General features: G+C 40.1%; 1 protein-coding gene across 3 annotated transcripts in view; it reads left to right on the top strand.

Moving 5' to 3' along the window:
* The window catches only part of ralgdsb (ral guanine nucleotide dissociation stimulator b), an 84,851-nt gene that overhangs the window by 38,074 nt on the left and 23,198 nt on the right, over positions 1-23,579 (top strand). For all 3 annotated transcript variants that reach the window (XM_039650218.2, XM_039650217.2, XM_039650216.2), the window contains exons 4-11: positions 9,715-9,908; positions 18,176-18,297; positions 18,512-18,727; positions 19,478-19,666; positions 19,869-19,946; positions 20,075-20,161; positions 20,910-20,942; positions 22,944-23,065. In XM_039650218.2, coding sequence (XP_039506152.1) covers positions 9,715-9,908; positions 18,176-18,297; positions 18,512-18,727; positions 19,478-19,666; positions 19,869-19,946; positions 20,075-20,161; positions 20,910-20,942; positions 22,944-23,065 — 1,041 coding nt within the window. The remainder of the gene's footprint in view (positions 1-9,714; positions 9,909-18,175; positions 18,298-18,511; positions 18,728-19,477; positions 19,667-19,868; positions 19,947-20,074; positions 20,162-20,909; positions 20,943-22,943; positions 23,066-23,579) is intronic.

The raw sequence follows: 23,579 nt of genomic DNA, 5'->3' as shown, positions 1-23,579 counted from the left end.
CAACGTTTTACTATAAAAAAAACCAAGTAAATCAACTAATGGCCAAGACCACAGAGCTCACGCTGGCTCACCCGGACTCGCAGGCACTCTTTCTCTCTCTCACCTTCACGCTCTCTGCGCGTTGGTTTAAATGAACAACAACAAACAAATGTTGAGTGCTGATACAGAGTTTTGTGCAAGCAATTTAAGGTTGCGACTCTTGTCCCAAATATAGTAGGCTTCATTTAGTGATTGAAACAAATACATTAATTGAAGTTTCACAGTATATAGAACCAACATTGAGCGTTTCGAGCGAGCTGTGCTGTGGTAACGTTAGTCTGCTACCGCGGGTGTTTTTTTCCACATTCGAATATTCATTTTCACCTTCGAAATTAATATATATTCGAATTTAGAATATTCAATGACAGCCCTAATGCATACTGAACAGAAAGCCTACAACTTTAGCTATTTGCAGCTCCCTAAATACAAGCAGTTTTATAGACGTGGCAGCATTCGCGTTTTCCATTTGGACCCACAAACTTGCTTAGCTATATAACTTAGTTGCAAGCACATAACAATTATAGGGCAACGTGATTCCATTTACAAAGTGTATGGCAATATTTCAGCAGTCAAATAGTTAAAAGATGCTTTGAAATTTTTAAATTTACGATTATCTTGAAGAACAGGTTGCTTGCAAAGCAGCAATGCAGTGATGTAAAGTGTTGATGCAGTGGTGTAAAATGTGGGATGCAGTGGCTTAAAACGTGGGATGCAGTGGTGTAAAGTGTAGGATCCAGTGGAGTTAAGCATGGGATGCAGTGGTGTAAAGTGTTGAATGCAGTGGCGAATGCAGTGGAGTTAAGCGTGGGATGTAGTGGTGTAAAGCTTGGGATGCAGTGGTGTAAAGCGTGAGATTCAGTTGAGTAAAGTGTGGGGTGCAGTGGTGTAAAGCTTGGGATGCAGTGTTAAAGTGTGGGGTGCAGTGGAGTAAAGCGTGGGGTGCAGTGGTGTAAAGCGTGGGATGCAGTGGTGTAAAGCGTGGGATGCACTGGTGTAAAGTGTGGGATCCAGTGGAGTTAAGCGTGGGATGCAGTGGTGTAAAGTGTGGGATGCAGTGGTGTAAAGTGCGGGATGCAGTTGTGTAAAGTGCCGGATGCAGTGGTGTAAAGCGTGAGATTCAGTGGAGTTAAGCGTGGAGTGCAGTGGAGTAAAGCGTGGGATGCAGTGGTGTAAAGCTTTGGATGCAGTGGTGTAAAGCGTGGGATGCACTGGTGTAAAGTGTGGGATCCAGTGGAGTTAAGCATGGGATGCAGTGGTGTAAAGTGTGGGATGCAGTGGCGTAAAGTGCGGGATGCAGTTGTGTAAAGTGCGGGATGCAGTGGTGTAAAGCGTGAGATTCAGTGGAGTTAAGCGTGGAGTGCAGTGGAGTAAAGCGTGGGATGCAGTGGTAGGCATGGGCGGTATCCAAATTTTCACTGTCAAACCTCCTCCCTATTTTACCTCCTCCCTATTTTACCATTTTGACTAATTAAAAATTACGAGATAAGGCTCAGATGGCATCACACATGATGACACGTTCAACCAAAGAGTGTCGGTTCCAATAGTGCATCTAAAAGCTGTCAATCAACTATTAGAAAACAGGAGATGCACATTGCCTCACACCAGAGAATGAACAGAGGGGTGATATTTCCTCTAGAGAGGGGAGCGCATTTCTGAAGATCACGCGCCACGAGCTCTGTCCACTCGGCGACGCGAGCCGAGTGGAGCCAAGATAAATTTATTTATTAATAAACTAGTGTTTTCTATGTCAGTTGCTGCAAAGATAAAGATTGCATTGACGATGCAAACTGGCATCTTCACGGTATAGTGAACACGAATAAAGAGTAGCCTAATGCACACTTCATATGAATAAGCCTATAGCAGAGAGCAGCCCATTTCTTTTAGTTTGTAATTGTTTTGTTTAAAAGTATAGACATTTCAAGCTTACTATATATATATACACTTCTCAGATCATTAAGACATGTATCTTATATGCCGAGTTTCAGTTCATGTATGAATCGCGCTCCAGTCACGCGTCGGCGTGTGTCCTGATTACTATCTTTGCTTTTTATTTATTAATCCAGGCAATTCGTTGATGAAAAAAATAAATAGATGCAATTTATTCAAAATGAAATTCGTTTTAAAGAAAGGCTTTGTACAAAACAAAACGTAATAAGTGGTCATAATCATGTCTGACTAACCCAACGTGTTTTCTATGTCAGTTGCTGCAAAGATAAAGATTGCATTGACGATGCAAACTAGCATCTTCGCGGTAGTGAACGCGAATAAAGAGTAATGCACACTTCATATGAATTAGCCTAAACATAAGCAGAGAGCAGCCAATTTATTTTAGATTGTTTGTTTTGTTTAAAAGTAAACATTTCAAGCTTACTATAGGCTATATGTACACTTCTCAGATCTTGTTTCTTATATGCGAGGTTCAGTTCATGTATGAGTCGCGCTCCAGTCACGCGCCGGCGCGTGTCCTGATCACTATATTTGCTTTTCATTAATTAATCCAGGCAATTCGTTGATGAAAAAAAAAATTAAAATGAAGATGCAATTTATTCAAAACGAAATTCGTTTTAAAGAAAGGATTTCTACAAAACAAAACGTAATAAGTGGTCATAATCATGTCTGACTGACCCATTCCAAATGTTTTCCGATATTGCGCATTTTATGATCTTATCTTATTCATCTCATGAAGTTCTCTTTTCATAAAATCAACATACATAGAAAAACATCATATTATTAAAAAAATATGAAAGGAATACGTTTTTTTTCAAACCTAGCTTATATTTAAGCGTTACACGGTCCGGCCCGATAGACTATATATGTGTGCGTGCATGTGGTGGTGGGGCACAATTTTCAAATAATAATCGAATAATACCAGGCAATATTTAAATATTATTTTTGCTTGAAATGCCCATCCCTGCCAAACTGCAGAAGTCGTGTTCTTCTTCGAGACCAAGTCACTCGGTGCGCAACTTTCAATCTTTGCCCTCTCTCCCCCACTCTCTCGTCACCACACTGTCACGTCATGAGAACCATATTTAAGCATTTTAGCCATTAAATAAATTGTATTTAAAACATTGCATTTATATAGGAGACAAGGATTCCTTGTCTCCTATTTAAGTGCATTGTTTTTTTTTTCTGACGGTATGACGATATTGAAACTGATACCGTTGCTATTTTTAGATCCTGCGGTATACGATATTACCGTAATACCGCCCAAGCCTATGCAGTGGTGTAAAGCTTTGGATGCAGTGGTGTAAAGCATGGGATGGAGTGGAGTTAAGCATGGGATGGAGTGGTGTAAAGCGTGGGATGGAGTGGAGTTAAGCATGGGATGGAGTGGTGTAAAGCTTGGGGTGCAACGGAACTCCCATAACCAGGATTATAGCTTGTCAAGTGTTGAAAATTGTATATAGTGTTTGAACAAACGTGTCAGAAAAAGTGCACTTTCCACACGGCCCCTTACTCGCGTCTCCGTCAAGAGCGAGCTTTCCCGGCGAAACTCACATTACGGTGGCTTTTGGGGGGCAGTGCTTATTATATAGAGCGAAGTCATATTTGGCTAAGTCGTTTAGGAGGTAATTGCCATTTTTCAATGAATGTCTGGTGAATATCAAAAACAAAATTAACTTTACCCCGCTTAGAAGCTGCGTGGAGTGTACACAACACACACAACACAATATAACATACGGCCGCAGGTCAGATGAAACGACCACAAAGTCGATCATCGACCTACGACCTAGGGAATCTGGTGCCACGTGCACTGGTGGACACCCTTATGCTTGAACATGGTGTTCGTTATGGACAAACTGTAACTAGCACAGAAGTCTAATAACTGAACATTGTGGGGGTAAACTCCAACAATACCTAATGACTCGTTTCAAAAACAATTCATTTCATAGACTCAGAGTCGACTCTCATTTTTGAAAGACAATAACTTTATATACGGTGCACTTTCAGATATAAATCTTTGCAGAATTTTTTTATTCCCTTAGAGCTATATTCCACACAACATGAACAGTCATTTTCAAAAATCCATGATAGGTGCTCTTTAATACGCAGTTTATAAATATAGCTATAAATGCTTTTTCTTGATTTATAAGCATATCTATAATGCGTTTAATAATTGTATTTTCATACTTTGTTAATGATCAATTAATAATATTAATAATAATAATAATATTAATAAAATTAATAAATCTTAATGAAGTGTAGCATTATTTAGAAACCAGTTGTTTAAGAGTTGTCAGTCATTCATAAGATCATTTAGAAAGTGTAAGTAAATGTAGTAAATACAGGTACTTATAAAGCATTTGGTAGTGGTCAGTTAACTTTTTGTGAGCTAATCTAAAGTGAGGACTATTTATGCTTTGTAAAGCATTTATAAAGGCGATTTAAAGACTCGTCAATCTTCTAAACAGTAAAATGTAACAAACACAACGCAGTGATACAGAACATATAAATATTTAACAGCCTTTAAAAATGCTTTACAAAGCATGAATAGTCCTCACTTTAGATGAGCTCACGAACATAGTTAAAGGTTCTCTAAGCGATGTGGGGCCAAAACATTTTTTGTCACATACATCAAACGTCTCCTCACTATCGGCTAGCTGCCTGTCCCCTAAAAACGAAAAAAAAAAAAAAAAAAAAAACCGCGGCCTTTGTAGACACCACAGGCTCCAAAAACGGCAACAAAAACAATCATGTCTCACCCGGACCACGAAACCTAACAAACAGTGTTCCAGCCAATCACTGGCAAGAAGTATTTGAGGGTGGATCTGGGGGGTTAGTGCGCGTGCACTTGAAGGGGGTGTGTGTGTGAAGGAGAGAGAAGCATAAGAGGGAAGTTTGAAAAATGGCCGAAACACGACCAAAGAGACGTCGTTCTGAAGAACAAATTAAAAAGAAGAAGGAGTCGGATACAGAACGTGCGAAGTTCCGAATTTACATCGGTAGCAAAGCTTTTTAACGATGGCGAGAACTCCGGCGGCAGAAGGGCTTCCAGTCCGACATTCAGGTTGCTCTGTTTTTGCTGGACAGGTGGGTAACGTTAAATTGTTTTTTTTCTTCTTAATTGACGCTTATGTTCGCCAAACCCGCACAAGGATATAATTAGCTAGAAATGCACGTTCACAATTATTTCAGGAAGGACGGAAGGGAGGGGGAGGAGATAAGATGCGGAGGAGGGAGGGTCAGTAAACAATATCAGCATAATCAATAAGAGGAAATATTAGCTGAGAAACAATTCTTTTCCTTTCTTGAAATGTAAAGCAATTAATTGAGCAATAAAGTAAACGCAGGCAATGATAAGATCTATATGGGGCTTGAAAGAGAGTTCTGTGTCAATCCAGAGGCCGAGATATTTAAATGCACTAACTTTCTCTAGAGATAAGCCATCATCACAGATAATATTCAAATCAGAATTGTTCGAATGACTGCGACGCGACCCAAACATCATACAGCAGGATTTCCTCTTATTTAGTGTAAGCATATTGTTATGGCACCATTCTTGAACCAAATTAAAGTCAAGATGTAAAGAGTTCTGAATTTGTGATAGGTCAGAGTTAGAGGTATAAATTACCGTGTCATCAGCATAAAGGTGCACCGAGCAGTTCAAACTAATCTGAGGTAAATCATTAATAAAAATAGAAAAAAGTAGTGGTCCAAGAGAGGAACCTTGTGGAACACCTTTTTCAACAATAACATAATCTGACTGAAAACCTTGAAAAACAACACATTGACGTCTGTTATGAAGATAAGCATTAAACCAGAGAAGAGCCTCTCTAGTTAAACCAATGGAATACAACTTATCAAGAAGAAGATAATGATTAACCATATCAAAGGCCTTGGAAAAATCTATGAATATGGCACCTATTGCTTGGCCTTTGTCAATGGACGAGAACACATCATTAGTAAATTTTAACAGAGCGGTTGTAGTGGAAAAATTAGGTCTAAAGCCTGACTGAAATGGAGATAAAATGTGAGATGAATTAATAAATGATGATAGTTGATTAAATATTAACTTTTCAAAAATTTTGGCAATAGCACAAATAATAGAAATTGGCCGATAATTATTGACATCAGATGAATCTCCACCTTTGAACAGTGGAGTAACTTTTGCACATTTCCATATAGACGGAATAGAACAAGTAGTTAATGACAAATTAAATAAGTCTGCTAGAGGATACATTAGAACATGTGTGGCATATTTAACAAATTTAGCTTCTAAATCATCAGGACCAGCACTACTATTTGTTTTTAGATCACAAATAACATAGTAGACTTCGACAGGCGTAATCCTCTTAAAATAAAATGATCTATTAACAGAAATTGAGTTTAATGGTGCAGCAGTATAGGAGTCAGACCACTGAGAATCACATATAGAGGAAAAATGTTGATTAAAAGCTTGAGAAATAAGTAAAGGATCAGAAATAATTTCACTATTAAATTTAATATTTTTAATCAAGCTTTTTTTGGTTTTATTTAACAGATTACTCAGCTGATTCCAAAACTGTTTAGGGTTATGAAAGTTTTGAGAAAGGCGATCTTTGAAATAATTAGCTTTTGCATTCCTTGTTTCCAATTTAGATAGGTTCCTCAGATGTCTATATTTTTCCCAATCGATAGGATCTCTAGATATCCGGTAATTAGCCCATGCTTTATCTCTTTGCTTAAAGAGTTTAACAAGATTAGAACTAATCCAAGGTAAATGTCTGCCTTTAACTCTAACAGTTTTCAAAGGGGCGTGTTTATTTATTATGTTCGTAACTTCAGAATGAAAAAAATGTGTTGCATCCTCAGAAAAAGGAATTAATTGAAACCTATTCCAGTTTATGTCTACTAGATCTTGAATAAAATTGTCAATATTCAAATTTTTACACTGCCTCAGCGTTATGTATTTAGGTGGAGCACTTGGAATTTTAATTTTCCAGACACAGTAAATAATCGAATGGTCACTTAAACAGTCAGACAATACAACAGAAGTAATTATCCTTTCAGGGTTAGTAACGAGTATCCAGTCCAACAGAGATGAAGAGCGCTGGTCAACTCTAGTAGGTACGTTAATTAACTGACAGAGATTTAAACTGCCAAGTAAATTTTTATCATTAACAGAGGAACGATCCAACCAGTTCCTGTTAAAGTCCCCCAGAATAATCAATTCATTGTGCTTCTCAAGAGAGTTAATCGTTGACAGAATACACATCATCGAGTCAGATGGAGCAGAGGGAGGCCTATAGATATTACCAATAGTTAAATTTGTTTGAAAATATTCTGAAGGTCAACACCCAGGATCGCTCAGAGAACCTTTAACTGACCACTACTAAATGCTTTATAACTACCCAAATTAACCCTGAATTACAGCATTAATACATGTTAATAAAGCATTTAATACACTAAGTAACCATCATATTTCTGAGTAATAAGATGTATGAATGTACATTTAAATAGTTTATTAATCATTTACTTACACGCTCTAAGTAATCTTACGAACCACCAACAACTCTCAAATAACTGGTTCATAAAAAATGCAATTCTTCATTTAGAAATGATAAATTGATCATTAATAAAGGATGAAAATACAATTATTAAAAAAATTATAGATATGCTTTTAAATCAAGAAGAAAGCATTTATAGCTCTATTTATAAACTGCTTATTAATGTCTATTAATGCTTTATGGATGATGAATTAATGGTTTACTCATACTTAACTAATTATTATTAGCGTGTAATTATTATAATGTGTTACCATAAAAGGTATTTAAAACATACAAGGCTTAAGACATTTATAAAAATGCATTCTATATTTCTGTTTTGCTTTTCACTCCATTGTACCGAAATCGAAATCTGTGTACAGTTCCATCCCTAGTGTTGTCGTCATACTATGAATTACGTTAAGCTATGGTAAAAGTGGTAACCACCAGACCTGGAGATCGGCTGAATGGTTTCCTAAATGGTATAAGAACAATTGTTTTACTTGAGGGGAGGTGGAAAATGAGCTTAAAGGATTAGTTCACTTTTGAAAAAACTTTTGCTGATAATTTACTCACCCCCATGTCATCCAAGATGTCCATGTCTTTCTTTCCTCAGTCGAAAAGAAATTTAGGTTTTTGATGAAAACATTCCAGGATTTTTCTCCATATAATGGACTTCAATGGGAAGCGGATGGTTCAGGTCCAAAAGATAGTGTTAATAACAGTTTCAGATGCAGCTTCAAATGTCTTTAAACGACACCAGACGATGAATAAGGGTCTTATCATGCGAAACGATCGGTTATTTCAATGCTTATTCCAAAAATGTAACTTTTCTAAGGACAAATGCTAGCCTTTCTCCATTCTGTGAGGCGTGTTTGCAACGTCACGTAGTACGTAATTACGTTCAAAAGGTCACGGGCGACGTAGCCAGAAGTACAGAGTCAGAGTGTTTACAAGTTGAACGCATAGGTTGAACGTGAAAACTAACTCAAACGCCGTTTACAAAAAAGGAATTAAAAGGTAAAACAACGATGTCGGACGATTTTGATTCTGTACTTCCGGCTACGTCGCCCGTGACCTTTTGAACGTAATTACGTATTACGTGACGTTACAAACGCGCCTCACAGAATAGAGCTAGGCTAGCATTTGTCCTTAGAAAAGTTACATTTTTGGAATAAGCTTTGAAATAACCGATCGTTTCTCATGATAAGACCCTTATTCATCGTCTGATATCGTTTAAAGACATTTGAAGCTGCATCTGAAACTGTTATTAACCGTCTTTTGGACCTTGAACCATCCGGTTCCCATTGAAGTCCATTATATGGAGAAAAATCCTGGAATGTTTTCATCAAAAACCTAAATTTCTTTTCGACTGAGGAAAGAAAGACATGGACATCTTGGATGACATGGGGGTGAGTAAATTATCAGCAAAAGTTTTTTCAAAAGTGAACTAATCCTTTAATGGGCTCTATGCACGGCGGTAATTCCGGTGAAAGTTTATGGATGCTCGATAACTTCCGCCGATCGTAGAGTACAATCCAATACTGAGAATAAATATTGAATTTTATACTCCATGGCTCAACTAAAGAAACGTTAGTCACAAAAACAGATAAAACAGACACCCCTTGTTGTGTTTATGCTTCATTTTAAAATTATATTAAATAAACATAACTATATATAAAATTACATCTTAACGTATGAAAGTTTCGTTTCAAAGACGGGAGGACAGTAAATTTTGAAGACTCTGCAATAATCCCATTTTCCTCTGCTTTAAACTTCCCAACCGGAAACTGTTGAGCATCCTTGCGTCAAATGCGGAACTTATGCGTGCATTCCCCCAAATGGTGGAATATCCCTGTACCACTAGCTAGGCTTGTCGTTAGCTGGGTGCTCTGCCCTGACTTCTTATGATACAGTGCATGTGTAAGATACAAACTTCCTGGTTGGCAGGCAAAGACTTAAGATATGTATGCTGATTTTCACGCTCAGAAATGTGTCATTTGCATTTTAAAATCACAAAAAAATTTAGCACCCCCCCACAAATACTGTATCAATATTCCAACCTCTAGTATCGATACATGCATTCATATCACATGTTCTGAAGAGGTAGAGTTACACTCACGGGACACTGCAATTCACAAAAGTTAATTAATTATGCTTTAAAGCCTTTCCGGTTGAACATTACATTTGTGTGTGTGTGTGTGTGCAGCACCATCTCCTCCATCCTGGGCGCCTGGTTGGATCAGTACTCTGAGGACTTCTGGAAGCCCCCGGATTACTCCTGTCTGAGGCGCCTGATCCACTACTTGCAGCTCAACTTCCCAGGATCCGACCTGGAGCGCCGGGCCTGTAATCTCTTGAGCCAGTTCCACCGCAGACTCACGCAGGAATCACACCAGGAGGGTTCGTCCCCAATCATTCCTTCATCTCCTCTCATTCCTTCATCTCCACTCAGTCCTTCATCTCCTTTCATTCCTTCATGTCCACTCATTCCTCCATCACCAATCAGTACTTCATCTCCACTCAGTCTTTCATCTCCACTCAGTCCTTCATCTGCACAGTCCTTCATCTCCGCTCATTGCTTCATCTCCTCTCAGTCCTCCAGCTCCTCTCATTCCTTCATCTCCACTCATACCTTCATCTCCACTCAGTCCTTCATCTGCACTCAGTCCTTCATCTCCACTCAGTCCTTCATTTCCACTCATTCCTTCATCTCCACCCAGTCTTTCATTTCCACTCAGTTCTTCATTTCCACTCAGTTCTTCATCTCCACTCAGTCCTTCATCTCTACTCAGTCCTTCATCTCCACTCATTCCTTCATCTCCACTCATTCTTCCTTCATCTCCACTCATTCTTTCATCTTCCTTCATCTCCATTCTTTCATCTCCACTCATTCCTTCATTTTCACCCAGTCTTTCATTTCCACTTAGTACTTCATCTCCACTCGGTCCTTCATCTCCACTCAGTCCTTCATCTCCACTCATTCCTTCATCTCCTCTCAGTCCTTCAGCTCCTCTCATTCCTTCATCTCCACTCATTCCTTCATCTCTACTCAGTCTTTCATCTCCACTCACTCCTTTAGAGTGTTGCACGGTGCACCGATACTTTAAAAGTATTGCAATACTCAGAAATTAAAAACCTCACGATACCTAAATTTATTAGTATCGATACTTTTATGAATGACCGCAACCCAGATTTGTAAGAGACGTATTTCATGTTGGTGTGTGCCACGCACGCTTCCAGTCTCTCCCTATGAACGTCTGTTTCTCCTTACGCACGCAGCAAAGAAGCTGCAGCTGTCATAAGAGAAACACTACCGCGAGACGGCTGCATGCGCGAGCACACGTGATACAGTGGCCGCCTGTCATTAGCGGAGTGGCAATCAGTAGAGTTGGATCTTTTCCCGGTGGGCCGGTGGTGTTTCGAGGCCGCGAGGGCCGGTGTGGTGAAGAGATGAGTCATTAATGACTCGTTATAATGTACTTCAAACGTCTTATAATAAAGTGATTTTCTCTAATTTGTAACCAGGCACTAAAGCGATTACCCATTAAACTAGCTTTGAACCAGTCGGATTGCTTGGGTCCTAAGGTGGTTATCTGCTAGTTAACTAGAGATGTTTCATTTATTTTTGTATTAGGTGTACAACTTTCCCCCAACTTTCATAGATAGCATAAATAATTTGCAAGGTGCTAAAATAAAGGATACAAAACATCAGCAAAATGATCTATCGCAGAGGTCTCAAACTCGCGGTATATTTTGTGATATTTTCGTGATATTTTGTGGCCCCCTACTTGATATTAAAGTTTAATGTTAGTGCGGCCCGCCGTTGCGTTTGCCGCGTTTTTTTATTATTAATTTTTTTATCCCTTATGGGCTACCATATATAGTCTCGTGACAGCTTACGGTGGGTTTGTTGTCAGTTGTCATAGACAACCACGAAGTACAAATATACTGCGCCTGGAAAAAATGAGCGCGCCGCTTCAATTATGAGCGCGCTGGGCGCTTGATGCGCGCCTACATCTGAAACGTACTTGAGCGTGCAAAATATGTGAGCGCGATATGTGAACAAGCCGAGCTACCACCACCAAATCAGGCCACAGCTAATGATAGCTCGCGAGCGACGTGTTGGATACCCCTGCTCTAAAACAATGTGAGAATAATCATTTTGAGCTTGTAATATGCGTTATGTCTGAACGCGTTCAATGAAAGATGTAGTTCATGATCTCTTTCATATTTTGGGCGAACGTGAACTGAACGTAGCCTACTGTATTACTGCCTGATGAACGTTACAGTGAACTCGTTCATTCTAGTAGTGTCTGTGAACCGAGGAGCGAGGAGGCGTCGTAAGATCATTTAAAAGGCTTTTATGAGGTCGGTGAGGATGGGAAAATCTTACATGTCTGTGCAAACTTTGCCCGTCGACAAAATTATTGTTATATGTGGTTGTATATGGGCTGTGGCAATAATAATACCATAATAATAAAAAAGAAGCTCGCAGCAACATATGGAAAAAAAGAACTAACTAGTTCATTTTAAAATTTGTGAACTGAACTTTGAACTAGTTCATGTAATGTACTTGGTCCAACAGGTTGATAAGAAGGTTTGCTTTGATATGTGCAAAGTCAGTAATTTTAGTAAAAAAGAGACACTATACATGTGTAGAAATAATTATTTGTATTTCAAAAGCAGTAATTGTTTTTCTAAGTATAATAAAAGGAAATGTGCCTTTCGGAAAAAAAAAATTGTGTTGTATAAAGAAAATAAAAAGCAAATTTGACTATCATCACGAAGATGTTGTGTATAAGAAAAAGACAGAAAGTTTGTAAAATGAACTTCAACTGTCAGAAGGACAGCTCATGAAGAACCAATCATGTTCAAACAGTTCAGGAACAGTTCAAAAGAAACGTTAATAATAAAGATTGAGAAGATTGGATCAGTTGTGCTCCATTTTTGGAATACTTAAATACAAATTTTTTTTTTTGGAATACTTGATGCGGCCCGGCCTGACCCAGACTCTATCTCCAGCGGCCCCCAGTTAATTTGAGTTTGAGACCCCTGATCTATCGGCTATATGATTATAACCAGAGCATGTGCATGTCAGTGATTTATTTATATTAGGTTATTACAGCATTAAAGAGCACAGACCTATGCAACGGAGGTGCATATGAAACACCTTGTAAGAAATACTTTCCTTTTCAGGAAAAGTATCGAAAAAGTGTCGAAATCGCAATACTTGACTTGGTATCAGTATCGAAACAATAATTTTGGTATCGTGACAACACTACTCCTTTATCTCCTCTCATTCTTTCATGTCCACTCATTCCTTCATCTCCACTCAGTCCTTCATCTCTACTCAGTTCTTCATCTCCTCTCAGTCCTTCATCTCCTCTCATTCCTTCATCTCCACTCATTCCTCTATCTCCACTCAGTCCTCATCTCCACTCAGTCCTTCATCTCCACTCAGTCCTTCATCTCCACTCATTCCTTCATCTTCACTCATTCCTTCATCTCCACTCATTCCTTCATTTTCACCCAGTCTTTAATTTCCACTTAGTTCTTCATCTCCACTCAGTCCTTCATCTCTACTCAGTTCTTCATCTCCACTCAGTCCTTCATCTCTGCTCATTCCTTCATCTCCTCTCAGTCCTTCAGCTCCTCTCATTCCTTCATCTCCACTCATTCCTCTATTTCCACTCAGTCCTTCATCTCCACTCATTCCTTCATTTTCACCCAGTTTTTCATTTCCACTTAGTTCTTCATCTCCACTTAGTCCTTCATCTCCACTCAGTCCTTCAGTCCTTCATCTCCACTCAGTCCTTCATCTCTACTCAGTTCTTCATCTCCACTCAGTCCTTCATCTCCACTCATTCTTTCATCTCCTCTCAGTCCTTCATCTCCACTCATTCCTTCATCTCTACTCATTCCTTCATCTCTACTCAGTCCTTCATCTCCACTCACTCCTTTATCTCTTCTCATTCTTTCATGTCCACTCATTCCTTCATCACCAATCAGTCCTTCATCTCCACTCATTCCTTAATCTCCACTCATTCCTTCATTTACACCTAGTCCTTCATCTCCACTCATTCCTTCAACTCGTTCCGCACATCTTTGCACATATGCGCAGTAGGGCTGTCAATCTTCCTCTATAATACTATTCGAATTCCATTCCATATTTTATGTCATATTCGAATAATATTCGAATATCAAATGCTCAAATTCATCCTATTATTAATATTTACGACATTACACATTCTTATGGATCGCCAATGCCACTATAGCCTGTGGTTGTTGTTACATGTTCTGTCCACTAGAGGGACATCTAACATTACTAATAATAAACATTTAGATCGCGTCCATAAACCGTCCATAAACCAGCTATACAGCGTGGTAACCTCAAAAATCCACCAGTATTCTAATAATAACTTATCTCACCTTATTAGATAGGCTCCTTACATGCTGGCTAATAACTTTTTTAAAGCTGGTTCTCAGACATTGACAGCGCTGTGTTGGACTGATTTGTGCAGCGGTGTTCCAAAGGGCAACATGACATCATGACTTTTGCGTCAACGTACACGCCACTTTCAGTTCAAGTGGCGTGTTATCTATACGTATTTTTGAGCCATTTCATGAGATCAGTCTGCAAAGGGAGAGAGTTTGCGCGGGACTAGCTAGCTTTCGCGCGGCACTCGCAAGGTCTCTCTATCGCTCTCTCCCTCTCTGCCATGCACATTGCACACGCCACGCGCAATGTATGTTATGCGCGCAGTATGTTCTATCTCGCTCTAGATTCCAGGAGATTTTAACTAATTTGCGGGCATCAGGGAGACGCTATCAACATGCGGGAGACTCCCGGAACTTCCGGGAGGCTTAGGATCAGTGCTCGAATTGAGGGGGGGCTGGGGGGATCCGGGACCCCCCATAAGGTATTAGGGACCCCCCATAAGAAGTGAAAAATAGAATTAGGGGGGTCCCTCATATATTTTTATTTTAGTGAAAAATAATAATAACAAATCTGATTAAATGCATGCAATGGATACAGTAAATTTCGTGAATTGATTATTTACAAAATATTTTTTTTAAGTTGGCTAGTTGCCATGTCGCTTTGTAACGCCCGCGGCCCGCCCCACATCTAAAGAGTGCTGTGCGCATGACATCGTTGACTGACAGGACTGTTTGATTGGCGCCGCTCCGTTGAAGCTAATTTTAACTTTTAAAAAATGGAGAAAGATAAACCTCCACTCAAAGTAGGGAAGAGAAAGCTTCTTACCGACTTTTTTGAGGGGTAATTGTCTCTCTTTATATATCTTTCTACTTTATATCTACCCACACCATATCGGGGCTTCTGTATTCCTTGCGTAAATTGGAATCATTTAGGCTAAGTATAAGGCTTATAAATCCTGGCGATGCATATGCATCGATCCTGAAACATGTATTTTGAATCGTGAATCGTTTATTTACGTGAATAATCGATTTAAAAGGCTAAGAATCGAATTAATCACGATTTATCGCGATTCAGTGGTTTAAAATATATAAACACAACCTTAAAGTGTTCCTGGTACAAGCTGCCTCACGCATTGGCCGTCATACGACATCCGCATTTGATTGGTTTCACACGCTCACACACCCCTGATTTCACACCCCGGTCGCTCAAATGCCTGAAAGATGAGTTTATCTTTCTACCTGTTGAGCTACTCATGTCGTGATCAGCTTGTATAACTGCAAATTAGTTAAAATCTCCCGGAATCTAGAGCGAGCGTGCATACGAGACAGAGGTTGTGCTCCAAACCGCGTATCGCGCATTCACACACGGCTGCACGCACTCGGCAGAGAGGGAAAGCGAGCGAGAGACCACCTTGCGTGTACGGAGAGTCCATGTAATAAATGAATAAAAGCGTTTTATTTCATAGTGCCCACGCAATGGCATGGCAGCTTTATCAATGGCTTGAGCGGCTTGCCTCAAAACTATTGCTTTCTCGACAGAGAGCTCAGCTGGAGATCGAGCTCAAACATGGACTGCTCAAAAATCTGTAGTTAACGTTATGAAAGCATGAGAGCTATGGGACCGAGCGCGAGCAAAATCCAGTGAAAAGATGATAACGAGTGCACTGAGAGGACGCAAAATGAAACTAATGAAAACGTCTCCATTAATTTGTGCATGTAGTCATTTAATGCAATACTTTAAAAGCCTTTTTCAAAATATTTGCTACTTGCAAATGCTAATTTGTAGGCCATTGAATTTTTTTTTATAATAATATATTCATTAAAATTAAAAACAAACATGAACTAACATTAACAATGGACAAAATCCCCACTATCTGACCCCCGAAGGCCGCTGTGTAGGCTAATTCAAACCCAGACAAAGACCCATTGGGTGAAGCATTGAAATAATACTATAATGCATATAAAAAATTAAGAATCGAATCGAATTAATCGAATCGCATCGAATTTGGATGTTAATTGCATCGAATCGAATCGTTCTGAATTTGCACAAATCGTTCATGAATCGAATCGAAAACCTATGAATCGTGAATCGAATCGATTCGCTGTCTACGTAATATTTTCTCTTTCTTCTCTTTTTAATAAGAGAGAGGACAACAAAATCATCCTCACTGCTTGACGAATCTATTTTGTATTTTTGCGTTTTTTCCCGTAAGGTTTAATAAATACGCATCGGAGTCAGTGTGCAAGGTTTCTGTGCGTGACCAATTTTTAGGCTGACGAATACGAAAAAACGCATACGAAAATTGTTTACTCAGTGTGCAATGACCTTAATTTTGAATTAAGGAAGTCTATAGTTTGTTGCCAAATGTCTAGTATGCTAGGCCAAAGAGATGTGTTTTTAGTCTAGATTTGAACTGACAGAGTGTGTCTGCTTCCCAGACAATGTTTGGAAGATTGTCCCAGAGTTTTGGTGCTAAATAGGAAAAGGATCTACCCCCTGCAGTTGATTTTGATATTCTAGGTATTATCAACTGGCCGGAATTTCGAGATCGCAATAGGCTTGAAGGACTATAATACGATAAGAGCTTGCTCAAGTACTGGGGAGCTAAACGATTTAGTGCTTTGTAAGTAATCAGGAATATTTTAACATTTATACAATGTTTAATATCCAGGATTGTGCAGGGCCAATGCAGGGTTGGCAGAACCGGGCTAATATGATCATAGTTCCTGGTTCTGGTAAGAACTCGACCTGCTGCGTTTTAAACCAGCTGTAGTATGTTTATTAAGCATGCAGGGCAACCACCCTGTAGAGCATTACAATAATCTAGTCTTGATGTCATGAATGCATTAACTAATTGTTCCGCATTTGTCAATAAGAGCATATGGTGTAATTTAGATATATTTTTTAGATGGAAAAAGCGGTTTTAGAGATTTTAGACACATGATTTTCAAATGAGAGATTGGTATCAAAGAGCACACCCAGGTTCCTAACCGACGACAAAGACTTAACAGAGCAGCCATCAAATGTTAGACAGTATTCTAGGTTATTACGTGTGGAAGTTTTTTGTCCAATAATTAGAATTGACCCTTCGCTAAGCCCCGCCCTCCCTAGTTACTGTTGCTACACCTGTCAAGCTTTCACGGCTGGCCCATCTATTATAGTGTGGATGCACCCGGTGTCAGACATTCCCAATGAGATAATTAGTAATTTTCGGCGAACAAGTGAAATATCTGAGAGAGCAAGACAAAAGGGACTACAGTATGCATTCGAGGGATATATTCACGACATCATATGCAACTGATTAGAGAATAATTTCTTAAAACTTTAAGTTAAAGCCTAACGTTATAGTCCCAGCGCAAGCAGCAGCGCCTCATACGCTGACCGTTCAAATGGGAAACACAAATTGAGGAACAGCTGTTCATACACAGCAGCGTATGTGAAAATAATCGTAATAATTATAAATCAAACAGCTTATCAATAAATCTTGTGGAAAAACACTAATACCGGGAGAGCCGCGATCGGATTGGGTTAAGTTAAGGGGTAACGTAGTAGGACGTCGATTAACAAATTGCTGAAATATATTTTAAAGTATGTCAGGGAGCCTTTGTCTTATCTCTTTAATCATCTTATTTTACGTTGTATCATTATGATCAAAGAACCGTCAATATTTCCAAGCAATAGAATAGGTGTTTTTGTTAAGCATGTCGACATTTACCAGAATGGGTCTCGCACATAGACGCTAGATCACGCCAATCATTTCTCCCTTGGCTTTTAGATTTTCTGGAAGGAAAACAATTCCTCTCCCCCGTCCAAACTTTTAGTATACCGGTATCAGATTTGCACAATCCATACGCACAATGCTTCAGCATGTTCCCTCGTTCGAAAGCTTGCCAGACCTCCCGCGCATAGTTACGGTTGCTAAGACATGATTGGCCAGTGGCGGTTTTCGGGCGTGGCTTAGCGAAGGGTCAATTTAGAAGTAGGAAACTCATTCCTTCATCTCCACTCATTCTACTCATTGCTTCATCTCCACTCACTCCTTCATCTCCTCTCATTCCTTCATTCTCCACTCAGTCCTGAGCTGATCTAGAATAGACGTGTGTGTCCAGTGATGTCGTTAGTTAATCATATAATCATCTAACTCATTTCCAATGGGTCAGATGAAGCTTTTGATTGTCTGCTGACATTAGTGTCATCTTCTGGTAGTGAAGTGTGTGTGTGTCTGCAGTGTTGGATCAGGCCTGCTGTGCCTTCTCTCTGCTGGAGGAAAACGGATTCCATGAAGATCGACCCGATTTCCTGAGCTTTGACCCGATTGTAGTGGCAGAGCAGTTCACCCTGATGGACGCAGTGAGCAACACACACACTCATACTCACGCTCACACACACACACACACACACACAATTACTCGCTCACACACACACACACACACACACACACACACTTACTTACTTACTCACACACTAACACTCACACACTCACTGGAAGATATCTGTCTCATTCTCAGAGAGAGAAAGATGTGTTTACACTGAACTGGTGTGTGTGTGTGTGTGTGTTGTCCAGGAGCTGTTTAAGCGTGTGGTGCCGTATCACTGTTTGGGAAGCATCTGGTCTCAGAGAGATAAAAAAGGGAAGGAACATCTGGCACCGACCATCAGAGCCACGGTCAGCCAGTTCAACCGCGTCACCAACTGCGTTATCTCCACGTGTCTGAGCGAGCGAACGCTGAAGAGCGGGCAGAGGGCCCGAATCCTGGAGCACTGGATACAAGTGGCCAGAGTCAGTCTGATCACATGACACACGCGTCACATGACTGACACTTCACAAATCGCATGACTGACACATCACGACTAACACATCACATGACTGACACATCATGATATGATTAGCACATATGATTAACACGTCACATGACTAACACGTCGCATGACTGACACGTCACGACTAACGCGTCACATGACTAACACGTCACATTAACATGCCACACGACTAACTCGTCGCATGACTAACACGTCACATGATTAACATCACATGACTAACACGTCACATGATTAACACGCCGCATGACTAACACATCACATGAATAACACATCACATGACTGACACGTCACGACTAACACGTCGCAAGACTAACACGTCACATGATTAACATCAAACGACTAACGTGTCACATGGCTAATGCATCACACGACTAACACGTCACAAGACTAACGCTTCACACAACTAATGTGTCACATGACTAACACGTCACACGATTAACACGTTACACAACTAACGCATCACACGACTGACATGTCACTTGACTAGTGCTTCACACGACAAACGTGTTACATGACTAACATGTCACATGACTAACATGTAAGATGACTAACACGTCACACGACTCACGCATCACATGACTAACACGTCACATGACTAACGCTTCACACGACTAACACGTCACACAACTGACATGCCGCATGACTAACGCGTCACACGACTAACGCATGTCTGGTTGATGGTCCACTGTTGATGAGTTTCTCTGCTCAGGAATGTCGGATTCTGAAGAACTTCTCGTCTCTTCGAGCGATCCTCTCCGCGCTCCAGTGTAATCCGGTTCACCGCCTCAAGAAAACATGGGATGAAGTTTCTCGGGAAAACATCCGCATCTTCCAGGAGCTGTCGGAGATATTCTCTGATGAGAACAACCACTCGCTGAGCAGAGAACTGTTGATCAAGGTATACCACACCTGTGTGTGTTGTGTGAGAGTGTGTGGGAGAGTGTGTGAGTGAGTGTGTGTGTGGGTTTGTGTGTGTGTGGTAGTGTGTATATAGTGTTTATGTGTGTACAGTGTTTGTGAGTGTGAGTGAGAGTGTATGTTGTGTGCGTGTGTATCTTCGTAACCTCAGAGAACGTTTGTCTGCTGTGTGTGTTTGTCAGGAAGGAACGTCTAAATTCGCCACTCTGGAGATAAACCCGAAACGAGCCCAGAAGCGACAGCAGCCGCAGAGAGATCTGGTGACATATTCACACATCATAAACATTCATATCTAAATGAGATGTGTGTGTGTGTGTTATACGTCTAAACTCAGTGAGATGTGTGTGTGTGTTGTACGGCTGAACTCACGACTGGTTGTGTTCTCCAGACTGTAATGCAGGGGACGATTCCTTATCTGGGAACGTTCCTCACAGATCTGGTGATGATGGACACAGCCATGAAAGACTATCTGGACGTGAGTCTCTCTCTCTCTCTCTCTCTCTCTCTCTCGCTCTCTCTCCCTCTCTCTCTCTCTCTCTCTCTCAGACACACACTCTATCTCACTCTCAGACACACATACACACACTCACTCACACACACACCCACATCTGACTTCCTCTCATTTCTCTCATCTGCTGTTTAAATGAAACAAAGGATTGTTAGATGACTCTCAGTTTTTTTTTTTTATTTAACAGTCAGACATACATACAAACAAACCAACATAGTGCAGTAGTGAGCAATCTAAATCCATAATTCCAGCAGTGACCAGAGTGATTTAAGTGTTTGATCTAAGTGTGAATGTGAGCGGGTGTGAGTGTGGGTATGTGTATGTATGCGTAAACAAAGTAAACATTTATTATTTATTACCATTGTCATTACAATCACCATCCCACTCCCCACTACCACCATACTGCCCATATTGTGTTGGTAGATTTTTATTTCCATCCTTCCTCCTATGTAACAATTGCCATCCTGCATAAAATAAAATATGATATAATTAGATAATATAATATATCATGGTATATAATAAAAGATAATATAATATAAGATAACCTTCCCCCACATCTCATCAGTCCCTATCTTTTCCTTTTCCTTTTTTTTGTTTTGTTTTTTGTGTGTGTTATGTGCAATGTCTAAGGTGCATTAAAATAGGGAGTACAGTGCGAGAGTGTTCTTAATATGACTCTCAGTTCTTAATAACGGCTTGTGTCTGTGTGTCTTAGGGAGGCCTGATCAACTTTGAGAAGAGGAGGAAGGTGCGTCTGAAGCATGAACTCCTTCTGATGATGTTCTGACTTGTGTGTGTGTGTTAGAGATGTGCAGATGGGCTGTTATTTCATCCACAACTGAATCACTAAACTCCTCAAACATCCGCACCAATAATCTCCAGAGACGTGCCCGCCGCCGTCTGCTGAGTGTGTGGCACAGAGCGGAGGCATTAGCCTACAGCGCTGCAGCGGTGGGGAGCAGAGGTGTTAGCTTTAGCCTATAGCGTTGCAACGGCACTGAGCGGAGGTGTTAGCCTATAGCGTTGCAGCGACACTGAGTGGAGGCATTAGTGTTAGCCTATAGCATTGCAGCGGCACTGAGCAGAGGCGTTAGCCCATAGCGCTGCAGCAGCACTGAGCGGAGGCGTTAGCCTATATCGTTGCAGCAGCACCAAGGGCGTAGATTACGCGGGGGACGCGGGGGACGTGTCCCCCCCACATTTTATAAAATGTAAATTTGTCCCCCGCACTTTTTCATAGGGGAAGTGTTCACGACATGTTGAGGTTTTCGCGAGCCAATGTGTATTTATAGATACAGATTTAAAATTCAAAGAGAAAAGATCGCCTATCTACTGTATCTACACGTGACTTTCACGTTGCCATGGTAATCAGTCACTCGCGCAGTCACTCGCGCTCGTGCATCACCACACGCCCGTGCTCGCACCCGCACTGAATCCATCGTCGAAGGTCGAAAGTAATTCAAAACGGCGAAAAACACTTCACACTTTTTTTCGCAAAAAAGTCAAGAACTGTAAGTTGTAATGTGGTATCCGAATTTGGTTGCTCATTGTCATTGATGAATAACTTTGCCAAATTTTCTGCCATTATCTAACTTATTTGCTTGAATCATGCAGTGTTGTACTTAACATGTGTACATGATGTTTACCATATAATATATAAGTTATAACCAGAAAGTTTGAAGAAGTTTTAAAAGCATGAAGTTTGAATGTTTTCAATATGAATGACAGTTTTGGTTAAAGTAAGACAGACAGACAGACAGACAGACAGACAGACAGATAGATAAGATAGATAGATAGATAGATAGATAGATAGATAGATAGATAGATAGATAGATAGATAGATAGATAGATAGATAGATAGATAGATAGATAGATAGATAGATAGATAGATAGATAGATAGATAGATAGATAGATAGATAGATAGATAGATAGATAGATAATGAAACCTTATTGTAAAGTGTTACCACTTCATGTATGCATTAATGTTCTGATTTAGGTCTTAATTTATAGGGCTCAATAATATTATTGCACTAATTTAATGTTTTTTTTTCTTCTTCTGTGTTGTCAAGATTGATCAAGAAACAGGGAGCATAGGGTTGTCAGGTCAGAAAGAGGATGACACTCAAAAAAAAGAAAGTTCATAAAATCATGAAGTTTAAATGTTTTCAATATGAAAGACAGTTTTGGTTAAGTAAAACAGACAGACAGACAGACAGATAGATAGATAGATAGATAGATAGATAGATAGATAGATAGATAGATAGATAGATAGATAGATAGATAGATAACTAATGAAACCTTATTGTAAAGTGTTACCATTCAATATAAATGCAGTATGCAATTGTAAAAAAAAAAGGTATAATGCTTGACATTCTGTCGCCCTCACTTTTGAAATGATTGCTACGCCCCTGAGCAGCACTGAGCGGAGGCGTTAGCCTATAGTGCTGCAGCGGCACTGAACGGAGTTAAGCCATTGTCGTTAACGCACACCATCAGGTCTAGGTTGATGCGAGACTAGAAAGCTCTTGCCTGTTCTAGAAAGGATACGGATGTACTTTTCCGATTTATATTTTTGATGTAGGTTTTTTTTCATTTGATTGGTTCAACTGCCAACTGCGCATCTCTAGTGTCTCTCTCTCTGTGTGTGTGTGTGTGTGTGTGTGTGTCTGTGTGTGTGTGTATGTGTGAGTGAGACACAGAGTGTGTGTTTGTGTGTGTGTGTGCTGATCGCTCTGTCTCTCTCCGCAGGAGTTCGAGGTCATTGCTCAGATTAAGCTGTTACAGCTCGCGTGTAACAATTATAACTTCCAGCGAGTAGCAGGATTCGGGACATGGCTCTCCAGTGTAGAGAAACTCTCAGAAGCAGAGAGGTGAATAACACACACACACACACACACTCACACACTTCCTCACTAACTCCACACTCTCACTCACTCACTCACACACACACACAAGCTGTGTTTCCATTACCCTTCAATTTGCGCAAATTGAAATTGCGAAATGAAAATGCGCTCAAAAATAGCAACAGCGCCAGGATGGGCCACAAAGTTACTTACGCTTTGCGCTTTGACACTTGCGTTTCAGATCGTTAAAATAGGGCCCTGAATGTGTTTTAGGTCCGTGTCCGCAAATAATAATAATAATTATCATCATTAGCCTATTATAACATTTATTAGGCTACATAAGTAGAAGACGCTTTTATCCAAAAAAGGAACAAAGCAATTCATCACATCTCATTCATAGTACAGGTTGGACAATAATAATAGCGCTAAGATTATCACAAACAAACACTCAATTTTGTCCAATATCCAAGAGTGTGTGCGGAGCACTGGATGGCAGACAGGCGCGGGCGCGCCGTGAACACTTTCATTTTCCCATCAACAG

Source organism: Pimephales promelas, chromosome 19 (assembly GCF_988280905.1).
Source record: "Pimephales promelas chromosome 19, fPimPro1.hap1.1, whole genome shotgun sequence".
Lineage (NCBI taxonomy): Eukaryota > Metazoa > Chordata > Actinopteri > Cypriniformes > Leuciscidae > Pimephales > Pimephales promelas.
Note: the sequence above shows the minus strand (reverse complement) of the source record. Positions and strands in the feature narration are given on the sequence as shown.